At 44.0% G+C, this 25,220-nt stretch overlaps 1 protein-coding gene and 1 long non-coding RNA gene across 6 annotated transcripts in view; one reads left to right on the plus strand and one right to left on the minus strand.

Moving 5' to 3' along the window:
* LOC121144496 lies at nucleotides 1-11,962 on the plus strand. Of its 4 annotated transcripts, none has more exons than XR_005881867.1 (4): nucleotides 1-210; nucleotides 2,367-2,570; nucleotides 10,483-10,543; nucleotides 11,875-11,962. It is a non-coding gene; the product is annotated as an uncharacterized LOC121144496 (long non-coding RNA). The 4 variants fall into 4 exon arrangements; XR_005881864.1 differs by lacking the exon at nucleotides 1-210 and adding an exon at nucleotides 523-652; XR_005881865.1 differs by lacking the exon at nucleotides 1-210 and adding an exon at nucleotides 1,132-1,218.
* The window catches only part of Rgmb (repulsive guidance molecule BMP co-receptor b), a 26,136-nt gene continuing 11,457 nt past the window's right edge, over nucleotides 10,542-25,220 (minus strand). For both annotated transcript variants that reach the window (XM_040758314.1, XM_040758316.1), the window contains one exon: nucleotides 10,542-13,631. In XM_040758314.1, coding sequence (XP_040614248.1) covers nucleotides 12,972-13,631 — 660 coding nt within the window. In that variant the 3' untranslated portion in view covers nucleotides 10,542-12,971. The remainder of the gene's footprint in view (nucleotides 13,632-25,220) is intronic.

Consider the following 25,220-nt stretch of genomic DNA (forward strand, 5'->3'; position numbering starts at 1 on the left):
GAGGTTGGGCGTGCTGTGGCTAGCTCCTTCTCTCTGATCAGTCAGCATTTCCCTCTGTATCTGACTCCAGCTTTTTATTATATGCACCAACTAAGAGCTCCGTTTACACGAGTGTTTGCCTGAACATCTCTCTGTACGTGCCCCATGTACACACGTGGTAACCGTGGAAGGCAGAAGAGGGAATTGAATCCCCTGGAATTGTAGTTACAGGTGATTGGGAGCCACCATGGGGATGCTGGAAAATGAACCTAAGGCCTCTCTAAGGGCAGCAAAGGTTTTTAAATCCTTGAACTGTCTCTCTAGTCGCCTCGTGCTTCTGTTTTGAATGTGAAGCACTGGAGATAAAATAGTAAAAATTTTAAAGTAATGTTGTTGCGGGTTGTCTGAATGCGATTGACCTTTGCAAGCTCATAGAGAGTGACATTATTAGGGGGTGTGGCTCTGCTGGAGCAGGTGTGGCCTTGCTGGAGGAAGTGTCACTGTGGAAGGGGGCTTTGAGGTTCCCTGTGGTCAAGATACTACCCAGTGTCTGAGCTGACTTCCTGTTGCTTGAAAGATATAGGACTTCCAACTACTTTTTTAACACACGTCTGCCTGCATGTTGCTGTGCCTTGCGCCCTTGCCGTGATGACAATGAGCTGAACCTCAGACTGTAAGCAAGCCACATCAAATAACTGTCTTTCCTTTATAAGAGTTGCCATGGTCATGGTGTCTCTTTACAGCAAGCCTTGTCTCTGAATGAATGAGAGTTAAAAAGTCACCATACTCAAATCCAACTGTGTACCTCTGCAGTTTATTTATGTAGCTATTTGAAGGTGCGGAGCCATTCAATAAGAGACACCTCCGCCGTCACCGAGAGTAATCCCAAAGAAGAGAGATATTTTTCTGCCTTTTGCTAATGGTTGTTAGTTCCAGGAAGACACTATTGCTGGTTTGTATGCTCTTCCAATAGCCTGGAATGGTCATCACAGATTAGGTTTTGTTAAGTTGAGTTAAAGGATGTAAAGTGTTGTAGAATGTTATTTTAAGGTATGTTACTTTTGCTTATGCTCTGGAACATTTGTTTAATGATGCAAAGATGTGTTTGATTAAATAAAATTCACCTGTGGTCAGGAGGATGGGTCAGCAATTAGGGAGGAGCCAGGTGGCGAAGGGTTTATAAGGAGGGGGCAAGAAAAAGCACGAGGATTTCTTGGGAGACACAAGGAGGTGAGTCAGGTGAGCTGTTTGCTATTCAGCCTCTCTGGGATGCAGGATTCTACCTCAGCCTTTGAATCTTGAGTTTTTTTTTTTTTTGGGACAGAGATTTAAATGTTTCCTTAGTAGTTTTGAAAGAATCGGTAGCTTAAAAAGCAGAGACAAATAAGAAAAACAACAGTAATGTCCTGAGATGTGTTAGGCATTTGTACTAAATGTCTTGTCTGGAATATTAAAGATCTGTTTCTGTGATACAGAGAATGTGAAGGCGTTCTGCGTATAGATTAAACCAGAATATACACTTATCTTCATTTGCAAGAAGTCTTTTCCCACCTGGGATATTCCCTTATTTACAACAAGGAATTATAGATGGGATCATCTTGTTTCTTAGATTTAAGATGATCCAGTGCATCTGAAAGTTTAATTGTGGGTTAAAATAATATGGGATGAGGCATGGCATGAAACAATGATTTTTTTTTCCTACCAGCAGCATGTGGTATTTTTGAGGACACCCCAAAATATCTGTAATCCTATGTTACTTGCTGCAGTGTAACATTGATACTCCGTCTTCTCTCCTATCAAGAGGCGAGGTTTACTGTGTTTGTGTCTTTGAATTTGGACAGCCCCATAGGTACTTTGAGCATCTGAAGACAGTGGAAGCGAAAATGTGCTGGTCCTTGGGGGGTGGTCATTAACTGTGTTTGTCATCTTCCCTGGTTATTAGGAATCAGTTTCTGTTCTAAGATTACTTTTGCTATGCTCTCTCCAGAGCCAACATGCTATGAAAAACCAAAGTCACACAGAAAAAATTTTTTGTCAACTTGACACCACAAGCTAAAGTCATTTTGGAAGGGGAATTTTAGTTGAGAAAATACCCCCACTAGGTTGACCTATGGGCAAGAGTGTGGGGCAGTTTCTTGATGAGTGATTGATGTTGGAGGGCCCAGCTCGCTGGGGGCAGTGCCCACAGTCCTGGGTGGTTTAAGAGGGCAGGCTGAGCAAATCAGAGAGCAGGCGAGTGAGCTGCGTTCCTCCGTAGCCTCTGCCTCAGTTCTTGCCTCAAGTTGCCGCTCTGACTGCCCTCATGACTCTGATTAGGAGCTGGGAGCTGAAATAAACCCTTTCCTCCCCAGGTGGCTTTTGGTCATCGTGTTCTATTATACCAACAGAAACCCTAAACAATACAAGTGGCTACCTGATTTCACAACCCCAGCTGATCTCTCAGAGGATAACTTCCACTGGTGTGAGCCATTTGAAGGAACCATCTTGGATGTCTGGCTCAACTTGAGGCTGCCATCGCTGACACGCTGCTTCTGCATGAGCGCACCCCTGGAACAGGCAGCCAGCGCAGCCATCCAGGGCGCATGAAGAAGGTAAGCACTTTGCTTCATTGAAATTGTTGCTGGATGTAAAGATGAGTTACGTCTGGCATATAAAATATCTCAATTAAAAACATTTCAAAATTGAGCACCGAGAACTGAAATAATAATCATTTTCCTTACTGCGAGCTCCTCTTGGTAAGGAAATGTGGGTATTTAACATTAGATCCCCAGTATCCAGATGTACTCAATAGGTGTTTGTTAATTATGTGACTGTTCCCTTCCATGTTATACTCAACCCCATTTTCTTATTCATTGATATCCTTATTTGGCTATGGTTAGCTACTTTATGACTTGGATTAGTTATCTTCCCCTGTGGTTGCTGAAGAGCGCAAGTTCCCGTGAAAAGGTTCCAGCCCATTTTTTAAAAAGTGATTAGTAACTGTGATACTCACCTAAGGGTTTAGCCCACACCTGCTTCATGTGGTGTTGGGGACAACTTTGTGCATGAGAGGCAAGTACTCTATCAACTGAGCTATGGCCTCAGCCCTTATAAGTTCATGTTAAAAATAACAACCAAAAAAGTATCTCTAGTGAGTAAGGCTATAGAAAGTATCTCAAGTGAGTAAGGCTATGATAAGATCCTTGACGATTCCAGATGAAACCAGGGGGATGCCTCTGTACACTACATTTTATGCCACCCACAGTGAACTGAAGGAGGGCTTATTCTACAAAGAGTATCCACAAGACGGAAAAATCAACTGTGGAATGGGAGAAGAAAGGGCTCGCAGCGGTGATGCGACAGCCCCCAGGCTTGATTACGTGTCTTTCCGGTTTTGCCTTCTTGCCCTTAGGTTGCAAAAGGTTAGATAGTGCAGTGAGTTCCTCCTCTCTACCCCGAGGCTGTCGACGATAGTTCATATTGGACTAACTGAGACCAAAGAGTCTTGCCTAGTTATTAGACTCTCTAATGCCCCAGGAAATACATAATCATTTTTAAAGGAAAACATTTAAACAGGCAACAACAGACAGTTCCTTCACAGCTCTAATCTTGGAAACCGCAAGCAGTCCCCGCATTTTGGTCCCCGCATTTTGGCATCTCTATTCAGTACGTTTACTGTTTACAGGTTTTATCAATTATGTCTCCACTACCCTTCTGTGTACTCTTCCCGCTTTTGTGAGATTTTCTTTTATTTGGTCTTTTCAACATTTTTTCATGTTCTCATTTGTTGTGTTTTTATTGAACATGCGTGTGCAACCTCTCATAACTCCTCCACTCTCACAACTCACATTTGACAAAACAATTCTGTTTTTTTTTTTTTTTTTCGTTTGTCTGTGTAAGTCCTGGCTGTCTTGGAATTCACTCTGTAGACCAGGCTGGCCTTGAACTCAAAGATCTACCTGCCTGCCTTCTGAGTGCTGAGTTTAAAGGCATAGGCTACTACGGCCTGGCTGAAAAACCTATTTTATTTTATTTTTTATTTTTGGTTTTTCGAGACAGGGTTTCTCTGTGGCTTTGGAGGCTGTCCTGGAACTAGGTCTGTAGACCAGGCTGGCCTCGAACTCACGGAGATCTGCCTGCCTCTGCCTCCCGAGTGCTGGGATTAAAGGCGTGCGCCACCAACGCCCGGCTGAAAAACATATTTTAAAGATTTATTTATTTATTTACAGTGTATTTGTTTATCTAGATGAGGATATGCTGTTTTTCTGTTGGCTTAGTGGCTGCACCTGGGTCTACTGATATTGTAATTACTGTCTGGCCCTTGGTCTGCCCCCCACTGAGGTCGGTGCTGCACCCCCCCTCCCCACTACTCAGGCTGCTGTTTGGTGGGACTTCTGGTCCCACCAGCACCAAATGCCGTTTTAAATTAAGTTTCTATTGTTCTATTTACCAATAAAGACTCTTCGGAGTCAGATGTTGGGGTGAAAACCTGCTGGATCAGAGAAGCCACCGGCTGACCTTCCCTTTTGGCTGGAGACCCAGCAAGGGAACATCTCTCCTGCCATCCCAAACTAAAAAGACAGACACTCCCAAGTCCCTCCTGACTCCTTCCTGTGTATCTCTCCGATGTGGGATGTCCTTCTGGTGCTGTGAATACGTTTCTCTTACTGGTTGGTGAATAAATGCTGATTGGTCTGTAGCCAGACAGGAAGTATAGGCGGGGCTGCCAGACTAGGAGAATGCTGGATCAGAGAGGAGGAGCAAGCCACCGCTACACCTTACCTCCTTAGCATCTCTGCGGACCAGTGGGCCGGTTCCTGTTTCTTCCTGCTTATATCCTGTTTCCTCCCAGCTAACTCACTTCCTGCCTGTCTGTACAGACCTCCAGACCTCTATGGTTAGTTAGTGGCAAGCTCTATTCTCTGACCTTCAGACAGGCTTTATTTGTACGGGCAAGGTATCACCACATCTCTCTATCCGTCTTCCTGGATCCTCTGTACTCTCTATGGCTAATTCCTGTCAACTAGTTGCTGGCTCTGCTCCCTGATCCAAGGTTGACTTTAATTAACACAGTCTCAGGTTTCACAGTGCCATCAAATATCCCGCATGTCGTGTGTGTGTGTGTGTGTGTGTGTGTGTGTGTGTGTGTGTGTGTGTGTGTGTGTGTGTGTGTACTCATGGAGGCCAGAAGAGGGTATCAGGTCCCCTGGAGCTACAATTAGACAGTTGTTACCTGGCTAGTGGGTGCTGGGGACTGAACCTGGGTCCTCTGGTAGGACAAGAAGCAAAGAAGTATTCCTAACTGCTGGCCATATCTTTGTTTGACGAAGCCAGTCTCAATCTCTCAGGCTTTTATACATGGCCTTTCCTGCTTCCACTATGAGAAGATGAAAATATTATCATTGGCCTTGGCCTGGTTCGTACAGCTAGAAGGTTCCAGATCTAAGAGTTATTTTTTGGTTTGTGAGAGACACCAAATAAACTACATCTATTGCCACCCAGTCTAAGAAGAAACACTTGATAGAGGCCTTACGCAATTAATTACTCACTTCTCCCCTGGAGTTCTGGTCAACTATCTCTTTAGCAATAATTTTACTGAGACCATTCCTAGCCCCTGAAGACCTATCCAGGGCAAACGGTTGCTCAAAAGCCAATTGTTACTGTCTTAGGGTTAGAGTAAATCTGTGCTGACATTCTGGGAGCAATTGCAGTGAGGGTCTTGGTGTCCCTGCCTTTTGATTTGGTCTCAGGTGCTCTCCTGGAAGCTGTGTCCTAAGTTTGTTTCCTTCCTGGATGTCCAAACTTTCTTCAGAACTTTAATTCTCAGTCCTAAATTCTTGAATCTTCATGGGGACTTAAAACTAAAATGTAGTTCGGTGCCAGCTCCCTAAGGTGAACACACAGATGGTCCATTTTAGGAATGGGCTGTGTACAGCTCTATGCTAAGAAATTCAGATAAAGCAGTAAATTTGCTCCTCACAGGGAATGTTTGAGGTGTGATGTTGGCATTCTCATTTTAAAAGTGAGGAAATGGAAGTCTAGGCGAGGTTTAGAAGGCCTAAGGAGGTGCGATAAGTGGAGTAGATTGAAGCTTAACACTTGGCAGTTCCACAGACCCTAATCTTGGCCATGGTGGCATGCTGCCCCCCCAGTAGACTATACAAAGGGGTCACCATTTAATGGCCCTGCAGCTCAAAGGAACCAGACAGCATCCCTAGCTGCAGTTTTGATCTGCAAGCTTTTCCTATCTGTTGTTGCTCTTCCATCTTCCCAGGTGGTCATTAACCTCCTTCCTGAACCCCAAATGTCATCTAAATTTCCAATTTGATAGGAGCTAATGATCTTGTGTTTGTACTTAATGTTCTCCCCCCCCACCAAAAAAGAAAGTAAATATTCATGAGACACAGGCTTGGTCTTTCTTTCTCTTAGAGCAAGAGAAAGTACCTCTTCCCTCTTCATGATATTTGGTAACGGTCTTAGGGTTTCCATTGCTGAGACAAAAAAACCAAACAAGTCACACTTGCAGATCATAGCCCATCATTGGAGGAAGCCAAGATGGGAACCCAAGCAGGCCTGGAACCTGGAGATAGGAGCTGATGCAGAGGCCATGAAGGTGGGGAGCTGCTTTCCCTGGCTTGTGCAGCCTTTCTTTTTTATTATTTTTATTTAAATAAAAAACAATATTATTTTACATACCAATCCCAGTTCCCTCTCCCTCCTTTCCTTCCATTCCCTCCACCAACTCCCCATCCACTTCTCAGGGAGGGTGAGCCCTCCTATGGGGTATCATCAAAGTCTGTCACATCAATTGGGACAGGACCTAGGGAACCCTCCTACCCTCTCCCCATCTAGGGTGAGAGATACAAAGCCCATTTGTGCACTAGGGGTAAATATTGGTTCTACTGCCAGAAGTTCCACAAGTTCCCCCAACTGATACCCATGTTCAGGGGGCCTGGTTCCTCCGTCTTATATGCTGGTTCCCCAGCTGTCAGACTAGGATCCATGAGCTCCCACTTGCTCAGGTCAGCTGTTTCTGTGGGTTTCCCCCAGCATGCTCTTGATCCCTTTGCTCATCACTCCTCCCTCTCTACAACTGTATTCCAGGAGTTCGGCTCAGTGCTTAGCTGTGAGTCCCTGCTTCTGCTTCCATCAACTACTGGATGAAGGCTCTATGATGGCATTAGTAGTCATCAATCTCAGTATAGGTGAAGGGCATTTAAGGTAGCCTCTCCACCATTGCTTATACTTAGTTGGGGTCATCTTTGTAGATCTCTGGAAATTTCCCTAGTGCCTGATTTCTCCTTTAAGCCTGTAATGACTCCCTCTAACAAGATATCTCTTTCCTTGTTGTTCTTCTCTGTCCTTCCCCCAACTCGACCTTACTGATCCCTCATGTTCTCCTTCCTCCTCTCCTTTTCCCTCCTCTCTCTCCCCATCCCCCCATGCTCCCAATTTACTCACGAGATCTTGCTCCTTTCCCCTTCTCGGGGGTCCATTTATATCTCTCTTAGGGTCCTCCTTGTTTCCTAGCTTCTCTGGCATTGTGGATTGTAGACTGGTAATCCATAATCCTTTGCTCTATGTCTAATATCCACTTATGAGTGAGTACATAGAATGTTTTTCTTTTTGTGTCTGGGTTACCTCACTCAGGATGGTTTCTTCTGGTTTCATCCATTTGCCTGTGAATTTCAAGATGTCATTTTTTTTCTTTTCTGCTGAGTAATACTCCATTGTGTAAATGTACCACATTTTCTTTATCCATTCTTTGGTTGAAGGGCATCTAGGTTGCTTCTATGTTCTGGCTGTTACAAATAATGCTGCTATGAACATAGTTGAACAGAGATGTCCTTGTGATATGAAGGTGCATCCCTTGGGTATATGCCTAAAAGTGGGATTGCTAGATCTTGTGGTAGACTGATTCACATTTTCCTGAGAAATGGCCATACCGATTCCCAAAGCGGTTGTACAAGTTTGCACTCCCACCCGTAGTGTTCTGCTTTCTCCACATCCTCTCCAGCATAAACTGTCATTGGTGATTTTGGTTCTAGCCAGTCTGACAGGAGCAAGATGGTATCTCAGAGTTGTTTTGATTTGCATTTCCCTGATGGTTAAGGATGTTGAGCAATTTTAAGTGCTTTTCAGCCATTTGAGATTCCTTTATTGAGAATTCTCTATTTAGATCTGTACCCCATTCACTCAACAGTACCATCAGTGTCTTCTTGGTGTGTGGTCTATGCAGTGTCCTGTAGGTGTGTGTGTACATGTGTAAAGGGAAGCCTTTCCTTGTTAGCCGCTTTGGTTTATCACCCGCCAGTCGCCTGGGCTCTGCCATATTGTAGTCCCCAAATAACACACAAGACGCTGTATTATGAAGCTGTTGGCCTTGCTTGTTTCTTACTGGCTAGCTCTGACTTAAGTAATTACCCCATAATTGTTAATCTAAGTATTTCTCTTACCGGAGAACTTTCCGGGCTTCCTACCCCATGGTGTTACATCTTGACTTTTTTTGTTTCTCCTTCCCAGAGTCCTCCTGGACTCCTAGACCCACCTATCTTGGTTCCCTGTTGGCCAACAGTGCTTTATTGACATATAAACAGGACTTTCCCCATCATACATGTATGCAATGGCCGGGGTAACACCAGGTGTCACCCTCTATGGCTTATGACCTCCATCTTTCACTAAACATGGAGCTCACCAATTCATCAAGGCTGGCTGGCTGGCCAGTTCAGAGACCTTTCTGGCCTGGCTTCCCCAGAACTGCAGCCATCTGCGGCACATGCCACTGTCATTGGAGCTGAACCCAGGTCCTCAGGATTGTGTGACACACACTTGACTATCTTCTCAGACCTTGAAATAGCCCTAGTTGTAAAGATTATTTATGGCAGGTGCATTTTTCTTACTTTGCCAATTCATTTGTGGTTTGGCCTTAAAACTATTTGACCTGGTTACAGAATGCTTTTTTAAAAAAAACAGTTTTGGAGTTTTTATTTTTAAATAAAAAAAAAAGGACCATAGATGTATCTCCTATTTAAAAACAAAACAAAACAAACAAACAAAAAAACTGTTGGGGATTGGAGAGATGGCTCAGGCATTAAAGGGCTAGGTTCACAACCATAAAGGAAAGACCCTTCAATTAGGAAATATTGGCCTATTTTTGTTTTCATTTGAATGGTAGGTTGATAGACCTATCTCAATATGTTCTGGTTAACAGAGTCAGTTTGTTCAGTTGATCTGACATCATTCCAATGAGAACAGAGTGAGATCTGGCTGTATCTGGCCTCTGTCAGTCTGCAAGCCATTCACAAGAGAGGAGACACAAACACGGTGACAGCATTCAAAGGTTTGGGGGGTTATTGTGTTATTTAGTTGACAGTTTGAAACATCTTACTAGAGGTTCTCTGGGAGGGGGGTGGGAGAGGGTAAGAACAGTGAATTAAACAAAACAAAAAACCACTAAGGCCGGGTGGTGGTGCATGTCTTTACTCCCAGTACCAGGGAGCCAGAGGTATGCGGATCTCTGAGTTCGAGACCAGCCTGGTCTGCAAGAGCTAGTTGCAGGACAGTCTCCAAAGCCAGAGAGTCCCTGTCTTGACACTCCCCTCCTCCCCCCCCATAAAAAAACACTATTGAATTAATTTCCCCTTTAGAAGACATACATAAAATAGAGGTTGCAATAGAATTTTGAACTTCTCTCCCTTTTGTTTACCTTCTTGGGGGTGGAGAGGTAGGTTGTTGCTTGACTCTGAAGAAATACACTTAGTTATGGGAACACAGGTTGTCTGTAGGCATCCGAGATTGTCTTACCCTTGCCTGATCTAGGAAATACAATAGCATCAATACCTAGTTCTTTTTTTTTAATGAAATAAATCAGGCAACTGACAGGATTCTTGTATTTTGAAATGGAAATCTGAGTTTTCAAGAATTTCTGGACATATGGTGGTGGTGGCCGATGCCTTTAATCCCAGCACTTGGGAAGCTGAGGCAGGCGGATCTCTGAGTTCGAGACCAGCCCTGTGTACAAAGTGAGTGCCAGGACAGCCTCCAAAGCCACAGAGAAACCCTGTCTCAAAAATAAAAAAAATAAAAAAGTAATGAATTTGTCTAATATTGGTCTCCAGAGAGCTGGACGGAGGTCAGCTGTGAACTTTTGTGAAAGTATTTGTTATACACATGGCATCCCCTTTTAAAACAACCAGGAAGTGAGGGTTTGCAAGCTTTCAAACGAAGAAAAAAAAAACAAACCAAAACACTACCTCCCACATCTTTCAGGGTAAAAGTTGCTGCACTCCAGTACCTCTTCAAAAGACTCTAGAGTGCAGTGTCCTCAAGGGACAAAGCTAGTCTTTAAAGAATAGGACTTTAGGACCGGTAGCCAGTCTCACAGACACTACTTTATTTGTAATTGCTTAAAGGCTATAAAGGAAAAACTACAGCAGCAGTCAAACAAGCTAGGGGGCAGGGCGTCCCATCTTGTGAAAAACTATTAGGGTCTTATTAAAACACCCTTATCCTTTCCTCCTGCAGAGGTTCCTCAGCTCTTCCAGCAGGTGTCGCTAACATCACGGAAGAAACATCGGACAGCATGGTCTGTAACTTTTATTTTTCTAGCATAATAATTTAAAGTATTTACATACTGCATACCCACTGTTTTTACACAGATACTTAACTCATATACCTATGAACCACATCTACAGGTTTCTCTGTAAAGACTCTCGGCACAATTTGTAGGGGTTTCCAAGCACAGTGAAGAGGGCAAAAAACCCCGTGTTTTTTGAGTCTTCTCTGAAAGAATCACACATAGATCTATGGAAATCGGTGCTTTGGCCCAAGTTGTAAGCTCTCCCAGGAGACCCATGAAGAGCCAAAGCCTACTCATACGCTGGCATCATCTGAAATTCTGGCTAAAGAAGCAAAAGCCGTAGTAAGTTCTTAGAAACCTCAAAGAAAACCTGGCTCTCCTCTACAGAAATACTTTATTTCTAAAAGTTATCTGTGGGGACCATAAAGGTCATACAGGGACACTGATTACGAGGGAGAACAAACAATCCACCATACTATATTGCTGATATTTCCAATGTGTAGTATACTAGTCTCATGGGCACCCTTTCCCGCTAAACACACTTTCTGACCCAGACTATGAGTAGAGGTGGTGGTTTTGTTCTCCCCCAAAAAGGATAAAAGGTGTATCAATCACACACTCTAAAGCCAGACACTGTAGAAACTTCTATTGTTTTCACTTTACCTTTATACTACTTGAACAAAAATAGTGGTTAAAAAGTATCCAACGTCTTTCCCTTTCTCGTTCTACTCAACTGCAAGTCACTAGCCTAGTGAAAAAGCTTCTGAACTTGGCACATGGCTCCGCACATGAACAAAAGTGGCCATGTTTCAGAGCTCAGGGTTGGTCAGTCCTTCCTAGTCCAGCTTCCTTTAAAAGGACTCTTTAACAGGGGGTTAGATTCCAGCTCCCTGGAGTTCAGGGGTGCCTTCAGAATTTTCCCCAAGTTTAAGGGTTTGCTACCTCTAGAACACACACACAATCCCATCCTGTTGATGATACCACTTCACAAAATGGGTATCCTTTTCTGATGCCAAAGTCTGTCAGTGCCACTGGTCAAAAGGACACGGCAAAGGCATCACCTTGGCCTAGATAACTACAGCATTTAAAGCTTGCATTACTGTAAACCTTAAATATTGAAACACAAATTGTATTACTTCTTGGAACCCAAACACTCACACTATTTAGATATAACAATATAAACCTATCTATTCAGGAGTTAACTCTGCTAATCACAGCCTTTTTGTTAATTCCCTTCTATAGTTGGTACCAACAATGGATGGTAGAGGCAAGGAGAGACTTTACCTTATGGGGATTTCAGTGACAGGAGCAACTAACTGCCTAATATTCAACTACAGGTGTTAAGATGGCAGAGAACTGAGAAGACGGATACTACCTGGACAGTGCAATGCCCAGTTACGACCATCGGGACGACAGCATCCACAGGCAAGCGTGTATACTAATACACACCAAGGAAGGTTTTCTGTCCTTAAGGCCCTACACCTGGACCTCAATATCATTCCAGAGTTTGGAATCCTGAGGTGAAGTGAGGGAGACGTTGGGGTGGAGAGAGAGCACCGTTAGGGTTCCAAGCAGCCGAGGAGGAAAGAGTTAAGAATGTGATCTCTACAAATTACAGAGAGGGATAGCAAGGCATGAACTCTAGTAAGTTGATGACTTTGTTTAAACTCTTTAAGCAAAAGGAGGGGAAACTACTATTTAAACAGGAATAGGGGAGACTAGCTCAGGTGTAGGGAGATATGCCTGGTTATCAACTGGAAATGACCATCACCATACTGGTACTTAACAAATGGCAGCTTCAGAAGGGTCAACCTCACGGGCCATGTGCTCAAATGTCAGAGTAACAAGAACTGCAGTTGTAGCAATCCTGTCCCCATGTTCTGAGAGTAAGTTGTTAGAAACAGAGCTCTTAAGTAGAATCAAAAGTACTTACAAGGGAGGGGACAATTTTCCTCTCAGATTGACACTTCAAAAGGGAGACAGCTCCATTATGAACTGTGTACCTTGGCAAATCAGTAGCAATGGGACGTGCAGGAGGAACACCCAAGGTAGCTACAAACTGGTCACCTTCAAATGGATTGCTGTTGTGTCTGTGTATATGCACTGTACATATTAGCCAGGTACACACATAAATATTTAATATATAAAAAATAAAGTGCTTTCTAAGAGGCCCCTAGGCAGGGACATTATAAAACATTTCACAAAACTGCAAAACAAAATTGGTACAATCAAAAAAACACAACAACCAACATATGTGAAAACAGTCAAACACATAATGTACAATCTGGTGTTCCAGGACAAACATCTGTCATATACATGGTATATACATATATATTCTTTCACTCAATATATTATGACAATATATATTTAAAATTTTGTTATAGACAAAAAAACCAAAAACAAACAAACAAAAAACCCAAAAAACAAACAACCCCTACAAAAACACAGTAAGGATCAAGCATGTGAGTCCAAGAGCAACAGACAAATGGCTGCCTCCTGCACGGCTGCTGCTGGGGAAGATGTGCCAGCGTTCCTTCCTGGGGTGCAGCGCCTCCACGTCCTCCAAGGCACTGTGGGCTGCGGCAGTAAAGTTGGCATCACCGGTGGTGAGCAGGTCAAAGACACAAGACTGGAAATAGATGTCCTTCACTGGCATCTTCTCATGGCATTGGGTGCTGGCGGTCTCCAGGGTGTAGCCAGGCCAGGCCTGCGCTGAGGTGGTGCGTGGCAGGCTGTGCCCCAGGATAGCAGACACCTGGCCTTGTCCATCATCGATGCATTCACTCAGAGGGCAGCCATTCACACACAGCTGCAGATCTTGGCTTTCCTCATAGGACATGGCCAAGTCTTCAGGCATTCGAATGGCGAGGGTTAGGTAGCGGCCCAGCTGTCGCACAAACACTGTGGTGCCTATGTAGCGGGCATGCATCTCGACGTAGCGGCCACTCTCCTTCTCCACGATGTGAAGGCTCTTGACGTCACCATCCCCCCCACTGGTGGTGCCATCCACAAAGGCAGCTGGCAGGTCATCTGTCACAGCCTGGTATACTTTCTGATCCGTACACTCATGGTGTGCTTTGAAGATAATAGTGATCTGTGGGATGGAAGATGGACAGGTTACTACAACTGGAGGGGAGCTGGGAACTTTCCCTATTACTACGTTGGAGCAGAAGCTCCAAATGCAATGCAAAAAGCTGTTGCTTAGCTTTCTTGACATAGCACCACTGTTGGGAAACAGTCAGTTTTTATTAGTAACTTTTATTTGTCTACTAAACTACCCAGGCATGGCATAGCTGGGGTGGAGGGGTGGTGGGAATTCCTCTTTAAGGTATACAGAAGCTCCGAGGGACTTGATGATACATCTAACAGAGCCTTGCCTCTAAAAGAGATCCTTCATTGGACTATCTCCATTTCGCAAGACTCGTCACTATAAACTTAATGTAAATGCTGAGAGATGAAGCAGGCATTTGGGGCGTCTGCAACGACTTCCAGGCATGTGCCTCTCGAGAGATTTCTTTAAGTCTCTTAATCAAATGTTTCCCATCATTGGTTAATCCCTGTGACAGGGAATTATTTGGCAGGCACGGCTCTCAAGTGCTGGCAAAGATAACATACCCCAAACTTAGTGACAGAAGACGTTTTCCCCAAACAGTTCAGGGAGGAAAAAAACAAAACAAAACCAAAAAACCTCTCTATCGATACAATACAAAACCTTCCTTCTGGCAAGACCATTTCCTTCCCTGTAGATCCTTTCATTGTAAGAGTTATTAAAAAACAAAAACAACCCTGAAACAAGTGAACCTGCTCCCGTTTTACAGCCAGCATGTGATGAGAGAGGGTAACTAGGAAGGGGCAAAAGTTCTCTGGGGAGCACTTCCCAGTACACCTGAGATTTGGCTTACTGTCTGTCAGTTACATGGTAACGGTTTTTTTTTTCATTCATTAAAAAAGGATTGGGCAATTTGAGTCAAGAAGGCAGACAGACAAGCCACACACTCTGTAAGTCACTCAGATGGCAAGAACCCCCAGGCTCCTGAAAGAGAACTTGTCAAAACAATGGACCCTTGTTAAAAAGGCCAGAAATGCCCCCCCCAAGTCCTCGCTACCACCCTTAAGTTTGTGTCTGAAGTTTTTCCCCCAACCCAGCCAGCATTTGCTCACACTATTTAATTCCACACGTTCCCACTGGTGTTAACTTGACTGGAATTTTCCAGCCATTTCATTTCACTTCAGCCAGTTACAAAGGCAGATCTGAGCCAGCTGCACTGCAGCAACTGGTTAAGTTCATATCCGTTGTTTGCAGCTGCAGCTGAAAGCCAGACAATGTGCTGTGAAAGCCCTGGGCTTTCTCTCCTAATTACCCAGAGCCACAATTTGATTTCACTACTAGCCCTTCTCACATTTCAACACCTTCTTAATAACCCAGAGAAGGTGACCAGAGAGAGATGACTTCAGGAGAACTGCAGATTCCAACCATGGAGCCTTCCACTGAGAGGGGTCCTGGGGTGGGTATCTAAGGAGACTATAAAATAGATTTATTTGGTGGCTCTAAAGTCAGTTTGACAAGTCCCCTTTTAAGACATGTTGGGATTGCTAGGAGGTGAAAAGATTAATTCAAATAAATTCTGCACTTGAAAACACTGGAGGAGGGTTAGAAAACAACGAAGGTTAACAATACAGACGGATAAAATAAGAGTCAACAGGACCTTTTTATGCAGTTTTGATCCTTGTTAACTGAAACACATTCAAAAACAGGAGATTTGACAACTCAGTAATGTCTTTCTGGTCTGACTTCAAGTTTAAGCCAACTTGGCATTGCAGGCAAGAACTGTGAACATTCTGTCCACATTAGGAAGAATGAAAAGGAATTCACTTTTGTTGGGGCAAGAAAGCAGAGATGTTCAATTGCAAACAAGTTACCAAAAAAAGACACACGAGGGGTTAATATTAACGTGAGCGGAATCGTTTCATGTTTTTAACTGAGTCCGGTTTTTCAAATTCTAATTCTGCACCTGAGGACTCATATTAAACACCTCACACACTTATCCTCTGCTATGGAGGACAAATGGAAAACCAGCATTCTCTAGGTTCTGTACCTATTAAGTATTCTCTACCTCATGGACTTCTGTTTGCTCATTTTGCCTGACGTTGACTTTCCCAAGTGAGAAATCTATCTACTGAATCAATGTGCTGACGGGATGAGACAGTCCCAAAGCCTGAGTAAGAATTCCCGAGAGGGCCTGTGTAGTTTATGAACAGAGCAGGGATCTCCTTAGATTTGGAATCACTAATGTAGAAAAACCTCTGGGTAACAGTTTCACATGTTTTGTAATGCAATGCCATTCCTTGGGACAATTACAACACAAGCTCTTAACAAGCAAGCACTCAGCCATGAACAGCATGAAATCCATTACACATCATCTACCTTTCCAGGAAAGCAAACCCATTCATCGGTAATAATTCTTCAAAAACATACAAGATTTCATTGGAATTGTTTTTGCATCTTCCAAACTTAAAATAGGTATTTAAATTTGTATAGTGGTTTTTCACTCTGTACTTAAAAAAAAAGGTAAAACACTGGCTATGCTGCTTGCTTTCTCTCCACTAACTGACCCATACACAGTAATAACTCAATTTGGCACATCTGTTCGATGCCACGCCATTTATTATTGATGGGTGGCATTTCTGTGCATTTAAAACATCAATGTCTTTTGTTAAACCTCCCCCATCTAGTCCCTCTCAATCCCACCTTGGACAAACTACTCTAGTTCTTATTCATTTTTAATCCCCCCTCCTGAGATCTTTACCACCCACAAAGGTCTATGAGGAAGAGAAAGACAGCTGTTACAGCAAATCAACCTTTGCACACATGGAAGGCAACAAAAACTTAAGGTTTGTTGTAAAAAATTTTTTTTGGTTTTTTTTAGACAGGGTTTCTCTGTATTGTTTTGGAGGTTGTCCTGGAACATGCTCGTAGACCAGGCTGGCCTCGAACTCACAGAGATCCGCCTGCCTCTGCCTCCCGAGTGCTGGGATTAAAGGCGTGTGCCACCAACGCCCCGAGGTTTGTTGTAAAATTAAGAGCAGTGGCTCTCAACCTTCCTAATGCTGCAACCCTTTAAAATTACTGTTCCTCATATGTTGTGGTGATCCGCAGCCATAAAATTATTTTGTTGCTGCTTCTTACCTGTAATTTTGCTGCTGTTTATGAATCGTAAATATGTTTTCCGTGGTCTCAGGCAACACCTGTGAACCACTGAAGGGGTCGTGACTGACCACTGCCTGCCTTTCCTTCCCACCAGCAAGAAAAGGAGATAATATGAAATGAAATTGAACGAGCCGACGAGGAAACTCCAGGCCTCACCAGGATACAGAGAAATCTTCCCAAGGCACAACAGCCTGTAAAACATCTCACAGGTTTTAAAACACCACTCCCCACAAAGGCTATGCAGTCAGCTACCCGTATACAATGTAGCTCTGTATATATTATGAAACATTTGCCAGTGTTCAATCAGACCACTTTGGCACTGCAAGTGCAAGGAAGTCTCTGGAATGAAGTCTCAACAAGAGAACTGGACTTTTAGAGCTAATCATGGAACCGGAAGGCAATTTGATTCGTATCTGGTTAAAATTCTGTCCATGTACAAGGAAGTTAAAATAAGATTTACTTCATATAATTAGCTGGTATGTCCACACTGTCAAATCGTCTGGGTGTAGTTCTGATGAGACACAGTAGACCCTCAAGGACACCAAGACTGGGCTCAGAGCCCCTTCCATGTTTGCACATGTAGGTGTAACACAGCATCGACACTCAGTTTTCTGGACAGAGTAACAAGACCATTCCAACAGCAGCACACACTTCCACCACACTGGCTTTGTCTCTGGCCCTAACACACCCGAATTCTACTCTGGAGGGCCAATTTTTCTAAATGGTGGAAAGCTGGTCGAAAAAGTAGCTCTGAAACACACCTTATTTCATCTCTAGGGCCACCAGAGTGTGACTGTAGCTGGGGCAGGCCCCCTCTATGCAGGCAAAGAGGGAACTGACCTTTAGTTACATAAAAATGAGAGTAACACTCTTTTTGTGAAACGGAGAAAATTCACACAACTTTGAACAATTTCATGCAAAACCTAGATATGATTTTGTATGTAGTACACTACATGCTAGGCTGGGGACACATGCTGTCACTGACAGTTTTCTGTTAAGAAAGCTGTAAACTCAAGAAACAGCAATTTTACAATCACTATTCAGCTTACATCAAATATTATACTCACAGAAAGTGTAAGAAGTTGCTTAAGCACACAATGTTTTTAAAAGCTTTTACTGGACTAAGACGATGTACTAACTACACACTTGCAAGGTGAGCAGCTTATTTAAAAATCCTACCCTGAGCTCCTTTTAGGGTTTAGACGAGACTAAGATATACTGCCTTCAAAACAGTTATCAAATATGTATGCTTCTCCACCCAAAGTCTCCTCCTACAGAGTTCTGGTTCAGAGCACTTACAGGAAGCAGAGAACAGGAAAGGCTCACACTTTGTCTTCAGTGTTGCTCGAGGTAAAGAGCACAAGCAAGCACAGGGGCTGCTTTGGCTGCTGAAGGGGTTCTTGGCAGCAGATAGAGAATTAAGAAGCCAAACCAGAGGGGAAGGACACCCACAGCTGAAGGCTGCTAGGGTGGTCCAGAGAAGCACCAGGCCCAATGGCTGGAAAAAAACACTGAGTCTGAAAGCAATCTGGCCCAGGGATAACACACGGAAGGGACAGGCACAGGAATGCCAGCTTTCAAAAACCAGTTTCCATATAATTAAAACAAGGAAGGTGGGAAGCGTAAACAGGCACAGAGACCAGAGACGGGGAAGTCAGTCAACTTCCTTCCACACACCAGTGTTAGCTCCTCGCTGAGCACGAGGAGGCAAGCCCTCCAAAAGCTCTCAAAGGTTGGGTTCAGATTTTGTACTGTGAGGTCAATATCACCATGCTTTTATAGATGAGAAGGCAGATAGATGCCTGAAGGGTTACAGACCCAAGATGTCTTTGTGCCAACCTGGGAGCTATGTTGGAGGCAGTGGCCCTCAGCTGGGCAGAATCTGCTACAGCAAGTCTTGTTTTCCAGGGGCATCCCCTCCGGATAAGGGTAGGGCTAAGGATCCTTCAAGTGCTCAAGGTATGGGTTCCACTGCTGTTTCCTAATCCGATGGAGAACAGGAAACTGTGGTCTCTTGGCTTATTTCTTAGCATAGGGAGGGGGAGAAAACGCTCCAACTTCTCCACACTACACACAGATCTTGCTAGGTTCAATTTCAAGTTGTCAAAGATAAAAAAAAAGAAAAAAGAAAAGGATCGAGATGTTTTAAAAAGCCAGTAACCAGCCAAAAATATCCCTCTGCCTGGGCAGGAAAAGGGGAAGGCATCGGTGTACCTGCTAAGTGTCCGTAGGTCCAGACTGAACCCTGAATCTGTTTCAGGAGCACTTGCAAATGGGAAATGCATGTTTAAATGTTGTATCCATTCCGTCCACAGTGCAGATACTGTGTGCTAACATGAACAAAGCCTCTCAGAATTAGCTGAACCCCCCTGCCCTCTGTATTGAAATAATCAGCTAATTGGAGCAGAAAAACTCCCGTTCTCTAGCCAACAGCTTTCACCTGAGTTCTGTCTGGGATCCAACGGTACCACAGGTTCACTCCAAGGCTGTCTAGCTAACATAAAATCCCTCTTAGGTGTGTTAGCTCTTGTTCCTTACCACTCACAGACAGGCTGAGCACTCTTAAGTCACCCCGCCCACGAGAACACAAAATCCAAACACTCGAAGAGCAAGTTCTACTGCAGTCAAAACAAACAAAAGACAAAACGGGAAAGGGAGCATTTTTCATTGTTGCACACTGTAGGTAACTCTCTGAGGCCACATTCCACCGAGGCAGAAAGTGTTTGGCTAGCATTAATTGAAGCCAACAACAACAACAAAAAGAGCACCAACCACCCAATGTTTTCTTCCCACCCCTTCCCCTCAAAATGTCGTCTCAAAGAAAACTGAACAGGGCGGAGGGAGATATCTGGAAACGTGACAGAGAAACAAGTTCTGACTCTAAGCTGTGTATCTGACTCTTGGCTTCCCGCCTGCCGCTCACTGGAGTTGTGGGTTTGTTATGCAGCAGCAGAGGCCTACACCACCCAAGGAATCCTGCCTGGCTTGGACAAGCCCTTGGCTAATTTCACTTACCAAGGGGGACTCTGGAAGGTCTCCTACTTCCAAGGACATCTGGGACTTGGAGAGCGGGCAGTGTCAGGAAGATTAGAAGGTGGTAAAGAACTTTTTACCCAGAGTATTTTAACACACATGGAAAAGACAAAGGGATAGTCTATTTGAAAAGCACAAGATAAAGAATAGCCAAGGAGCCTGTCCATGTTACACAATGCTCTTTTAAGGTACACATCAAATCACCCAGTGAAGATTCCCTTTTCTCCCCCAACATGCACTTGGAATCTTTCTACCTCCAGGCAACACACTGAAACTGTAACACACGGTATAGTTCCTGGGCCCAACACTTCATAATCCAGTACAAACAACAGCCTAGCAGGAAGCTGAAAAAGGACAACACACTCGGCCCCACCCAGGAGCAGAGCTGAATTCTTCTAAAACCCATTCTTTAACATTTCAGTGCTAGTTCTGAAATAAATTCAGGAATGACAAAAATGTCTAACACATGACTTCGTGAGGGCTTTAGAAAACGAGATGGGACCCTGAAAACATTAAGCCTGGTGGCTGTGGGAATACAGACGCAGGTGAGGGGCACACAGATTGTGGGAGGTCAGAAGCCAGATCCCAGGGGCAAGCAAGGCAGGAGGTTTTCACAGCAGCTGCTCTCTCTGTATGTATTGCTTCCTGTGCCATCCTGCTAACTAACACTGTATTTGGAAATCAATGCATTCTACCAGGAAGCTCTTAGGATTGTTGGGTCCACACACAAATCCGATGCTCTCCCACTGTACTTTTTAGGTGTGTGCCCAGCCGAAAGCAGAGGCTACATTCATCCCTACATCCACCTCTGACATGTAGTAAGCTGCTTTTTTAATGCAGCAGCACCAAATTAATGACATTTAATCAGAAATTATTACACCAAGGGGGCTACAACTATAGACTTCTTTCCTGTATGTTCCCAGTATGACCCAATACCAACCAGTCTTAGAACATCGTAGCATCTTTGTAGTTAAGAGGGATCATAAGGAACAAATCTCAAAGAAACAGCTAGAATTATCTATGATATATATGTCATATATATCATATATATATTCCCAACAAAAGCAAATCTCAGATTAAGGATCAGATGCTACTGTGGAAAACATGCCCCTTGTCACCATGACGACCGCTACATGCAGGAACAGGGTCCATACATCTAAACACAGTTCAACCAAAGGGAGGAAGAATATCTCCACTGACAAAAATAAAAGATTTACTATTGTGGGGCTCACAGGTATCCACAGTTGCTAAAACAAAGCGCTGTAAAAACTTGGCTGCAAAAAAAAAAAAACAAAAGGTACTAGGCGTGAGGTCAAGGGAGGACAGATTTCCACGCTGTGATCCAGAGATGCGCTTAAAATAACAACGGAAGAGTCTCTGCAAAGCAGACATGTCTCCCTCCCATTCTATAAGCAACAGATAACGACCCAGAATGACTTACACGTTCACTGCTGCTGTGCAAGTTGTCTGAGGGCTATCAGGAAAAAGTGACCACATGCACAACATACTTTAGTGCTCACAAGGAAGGACGGGCAGATTTTATCAGAATACACAGCTCAACGAAGACATTAACCAAAAAGAAAGAAAACCAAGCTGTCTCCAGTTCTGGTGGAGCCTCTCAGAAACTCCAAGGGAAGCAGTTACTGGATCTAAGATTTAGTGACATTATGGAATACAAGATGACATACACAAACAATTCCCACGGGCTGGGTCTATCCTGCTGGACTCTGGATTGGCACTAGGTGCTGCCCACAGGGGTAACAGGAGCTGGTGGCCACTCTCACCAGGCACACAAGTCATCTGGTTCAGGCAAGCTACTTTACAGCAAACCCGTTTTCTCACTCAAGGAGGGAGACCAGGATGTGTGTTTCCCAATTTTCCCTACTTTTGTTTTGTTTTCATGAGACTCTAGTATTGTATAGGAAAGTCAAAGTGAGAAATAAAATATGATTGTTTTCATATAAATTTAAGGGAACATAAAGCCAAAGGGTATTTGTGAAAAATGATTACAAACACAGCCATTGTTAGGTAGGTAACATGAAAGTTTTTAAGCTGAAAGTGTTTTGAAAAGTTTTTGAGAATGTACTTGAGACTGACTTTTAATTTTTTTTTTTTTTTTGCTAGATTGCATTTTATCTGTGCCCTGTGTGTTTGTATGTGTGAGAGCTCTGTGGGGATCAGGGTGAGTTCCAGGAACTCACCACAGGTGGTAAGGCCTGGCTTCAGGTGCTTTGCCAGCTAGCTGGAGATGGGAGACTTAGAAACCGTTTACTTTCATTTCACTGTTTTGTAGGTCTGAGGAGGTTACTCAAGAGTTATTTCACCCATAGGCAAGCCCTCTACCATGGACCTCACTGCAGCCTCAGAAACTTTAATACATGCTACTGGGGACACGTCAAAGCAAAGGATAAAGAACTTTACTCGAGCCGCCTATTGTGACCATGCGTTTAGACATCCTCTTAGGTGCTTTATTTAAAAACAGAAACACAGCCCATAAAACGCACGCGCTGAGCATGAGAGCGCCAAAGAAACCGTGGACGCAAAGGCACTAAGCCAGCCAGCCTCACGGACAGGTAACCTGGCTCCTTCGGAGCATGTGAGGCATAGGACAGCCACTGCCCCACGCCTTTCCTCTGCGCCTCCGAGGCTGCCAACCTCTGGTGCCGTCCCCTCATTTCACTTTCTGTGTCTGCATGCCCGCATCTGCCCCTCACAGCCAAAGGTGGGGAAGATTGTATCTGAGATGAGGTGAGGTGTGTAGGTGTGCCAGAAACTCTTGCAGCCCCAGGGTGGAGAGATGAAAAACTTGCCCTGGCTTCTCCCCTTCAGTAAACACATCTACCTGGCAACCTGGCCTACGAGAATAGCTCCTCTCTTCCAGAGAGGAAGAGAAAGGCGGGTGAAGGGTACAAGCAAAACCACGGAGGGTCTGAGGAAACCACACTCGCGCATCCGGGGACCATGTGGCAAAGCCAGCCCTCCTTTCCCATGGGGAGAGAGGGGCCAGTGCGTGGGTCGAACAGTGGCTAAGCAGATAAATCACGCTACAGGCCTATCTGTCTGAACTTACTCACAGTTCATATGTGTGTGTGGGGAGTTTAGTTAATAAACACCTCTTGAGTTCAGTGACTTCATCTTATTTTTCTGTTTAGGTATCCTCTGGTGACAGGTGGGAGGTTATCTTTGGAAGGGAGATCTCACTAAGTTAAACTTGCAGGAGGCTGGCTCAAGAAGCTGAGCCCAAATCCCAGCACTCGGGAGGCAGAGGCAGGCGGATCTCTGTGAGTTCGAGACCAGCCTGGTCTACAGAGCGAGTTCCAGGACAGCCTCCAAAGCCACAGAGAAACCCTGTCTCGAAAAACCAAAAAAAAAAAAAAAAAAAAAAAAAAAAAGAAGCTGAGCCCAGTTGTCTTAGTGGCCACACTGAGTAAAATACCCAGAACCTAGCATTTCTCTCCGGGAGTGTAGGCCGTGAAACGCATGGGCGTTTTTGTATCACAGCTGGCCTTGCCTGTCAGTTAAAGCGTGTATGTACAGAAACCCAGCGCACACAGGTCTTTTGAGACGCCTGACCAACCAAGCGAGGTTCAGTATCAGTAACGTATGGCGCTGGGTTACCCAACACTGGTCTAGGTATACCCAGAAATTCTCGGTAAGAGAACGAAGCACACCTCCAGGGGGCTTGATGGACTCATAGTAGGATAGCATCTGGGGAAGGAGTGAGAAGCAGGTGTCACCTAACTGGAGAGAGGAGGTCACCTCCCCAAAGTTTACACCTCGTCTCTAGTCTCCCCTCCAGCATTTTCTTTTCTTTGCCTTTTCTGGCCAACGTGAGGTAAGTACCCCCTTTCCCAGGCTCCCACCATCCTGGTGTCCTGTCTTGCCTGTCTTGCCTGAGGCTCAAAGCAATGAATCCTGTCAATCTAGGACTGAAACCCAAATAAACTTTCCCTCCTTTCCCTCCCCAGGTGTTTGTCTCAAGAGATAAAAAGGTGAGGTGGTTGATTAACATGGGGCAGGGCTCACATGAAGAAAACCAAAAAAATCAAAGAAAAAAAAACAACAATAAAATAGAATCAGAAAAGATTCAGATTTTACTTAGAATGGATTTTGTAAGAACAGTATGCCTCACTGTTTTAAGTTTTGGTTTTTTGAGGTTTCTCCGTGTAACAGCCCTAACTGTTCTCAAACTCACAGAGATCAACCTGCCTCGGCCTGCTGAGTGTTTTTATTTTTATTGCCACCTTTTTTTAAATGCTTGAAGTCCTTAAAGGTAAGACTGTGCGGCAATGTTAGGCCTTTGCCGATTTCAGCAACACATATCATGTAGGTCTCAAGACAGGACATCAAAAACAGCCTTTCTGAGACCTGGGCATCCGGGAGAACACAAACAAAAAATAAAGGAGTAGTAACTACTGGGGATGCAGGGCCAGAGTAACTTGCTGAGTGGCATGGCCACCAGATGAAGTAAAACACTAATGTGCAATTGGGAAACCACAAACTCCTGCTGTCCTCTTGAATTCCTGTCAGAGAACCACACTTCTTTCTCCATTTTGAAAGAACAAAATTTTTGGCTCTTGCCAGATGGAAAAAACAGACTTGTGTTTTTTTTTTTTTAATTTTCTAATCTTAAGTGAACTGTAAATTGTTCCATATATATATGTATAATTACATACAGAATATATTACTTTATAGACATATATATATATACACATGCATATACTAGTAATACTTTAATTTGACCAAGAGTCTTCCAAATCCTCAACTATCTGAACAATGGGTAACTTTCCCATTACCAATGTAATGCCTCATCAGATTTCCATGGAGAATCTTCAGTTATCTGGTAACTATTCCCACATTTGAGGTGTCTAATGACTGTTGTAATCCTGGATTTTTGGCAATGGTCTACCTTATAACCTCATAATCATTTATCTCAGTAAATAACATATGTAATATAATATATATAAAATGTGTGTGCCTGCGTGTGCCTTGAGTTCATGGGCATCACGTGCATGCAAATACACCCAAGTGCCTTGAGAATCCAGAAGAGGGCATTGGATCAAGGAACTGGAGTCACAGAGGGTTAGGAGCTGCCAAGTTGGAGCTGGGAACCAAACCCAGCTCCTCCACACGAGCATCAGGTGCTCGTAACTGCTGGGCCATCTCACCAGCCCCATAATTATGTATCTTTATAACCTAACTTTTACCAAATACATATCCCTGAGATCCACATAAGAAAAGGTATTTATAAACATGTTAAGAGCCAGAGAAAGAAAAGTGTATTTCAAGATGTAGACTTTGCCAAGGCAAAAGGCAAGCCTGAGTAAGGTTTTACTGGGTGGGAGTATAAATATTTTGGAGATCTCCTCAAATGTCTGCTTCAGTGTAACAGTCTTCTTTGTTCAAGAGCAATGGCTTCTATTTTTAGATTTGTGACACTCC

This window comes from Mesocricetus auratus, unplaced genomic scaffold (genome assembly GCF_017639785.1).
Source record: "Mesocricetus auratus isolate SY011 unplaced genomic scaffold, BCM_Maur_2.0 Super-Scaffold_100018, whole genome shotgun sequence".
Classification (NCBI taxonomy): domain Eukaryota; kingdom Metazoa; phylum Chordata; class Mammalia; order Rodentia; family Cricetidae; genus Mesocricetus; species Mesocricetus auratus.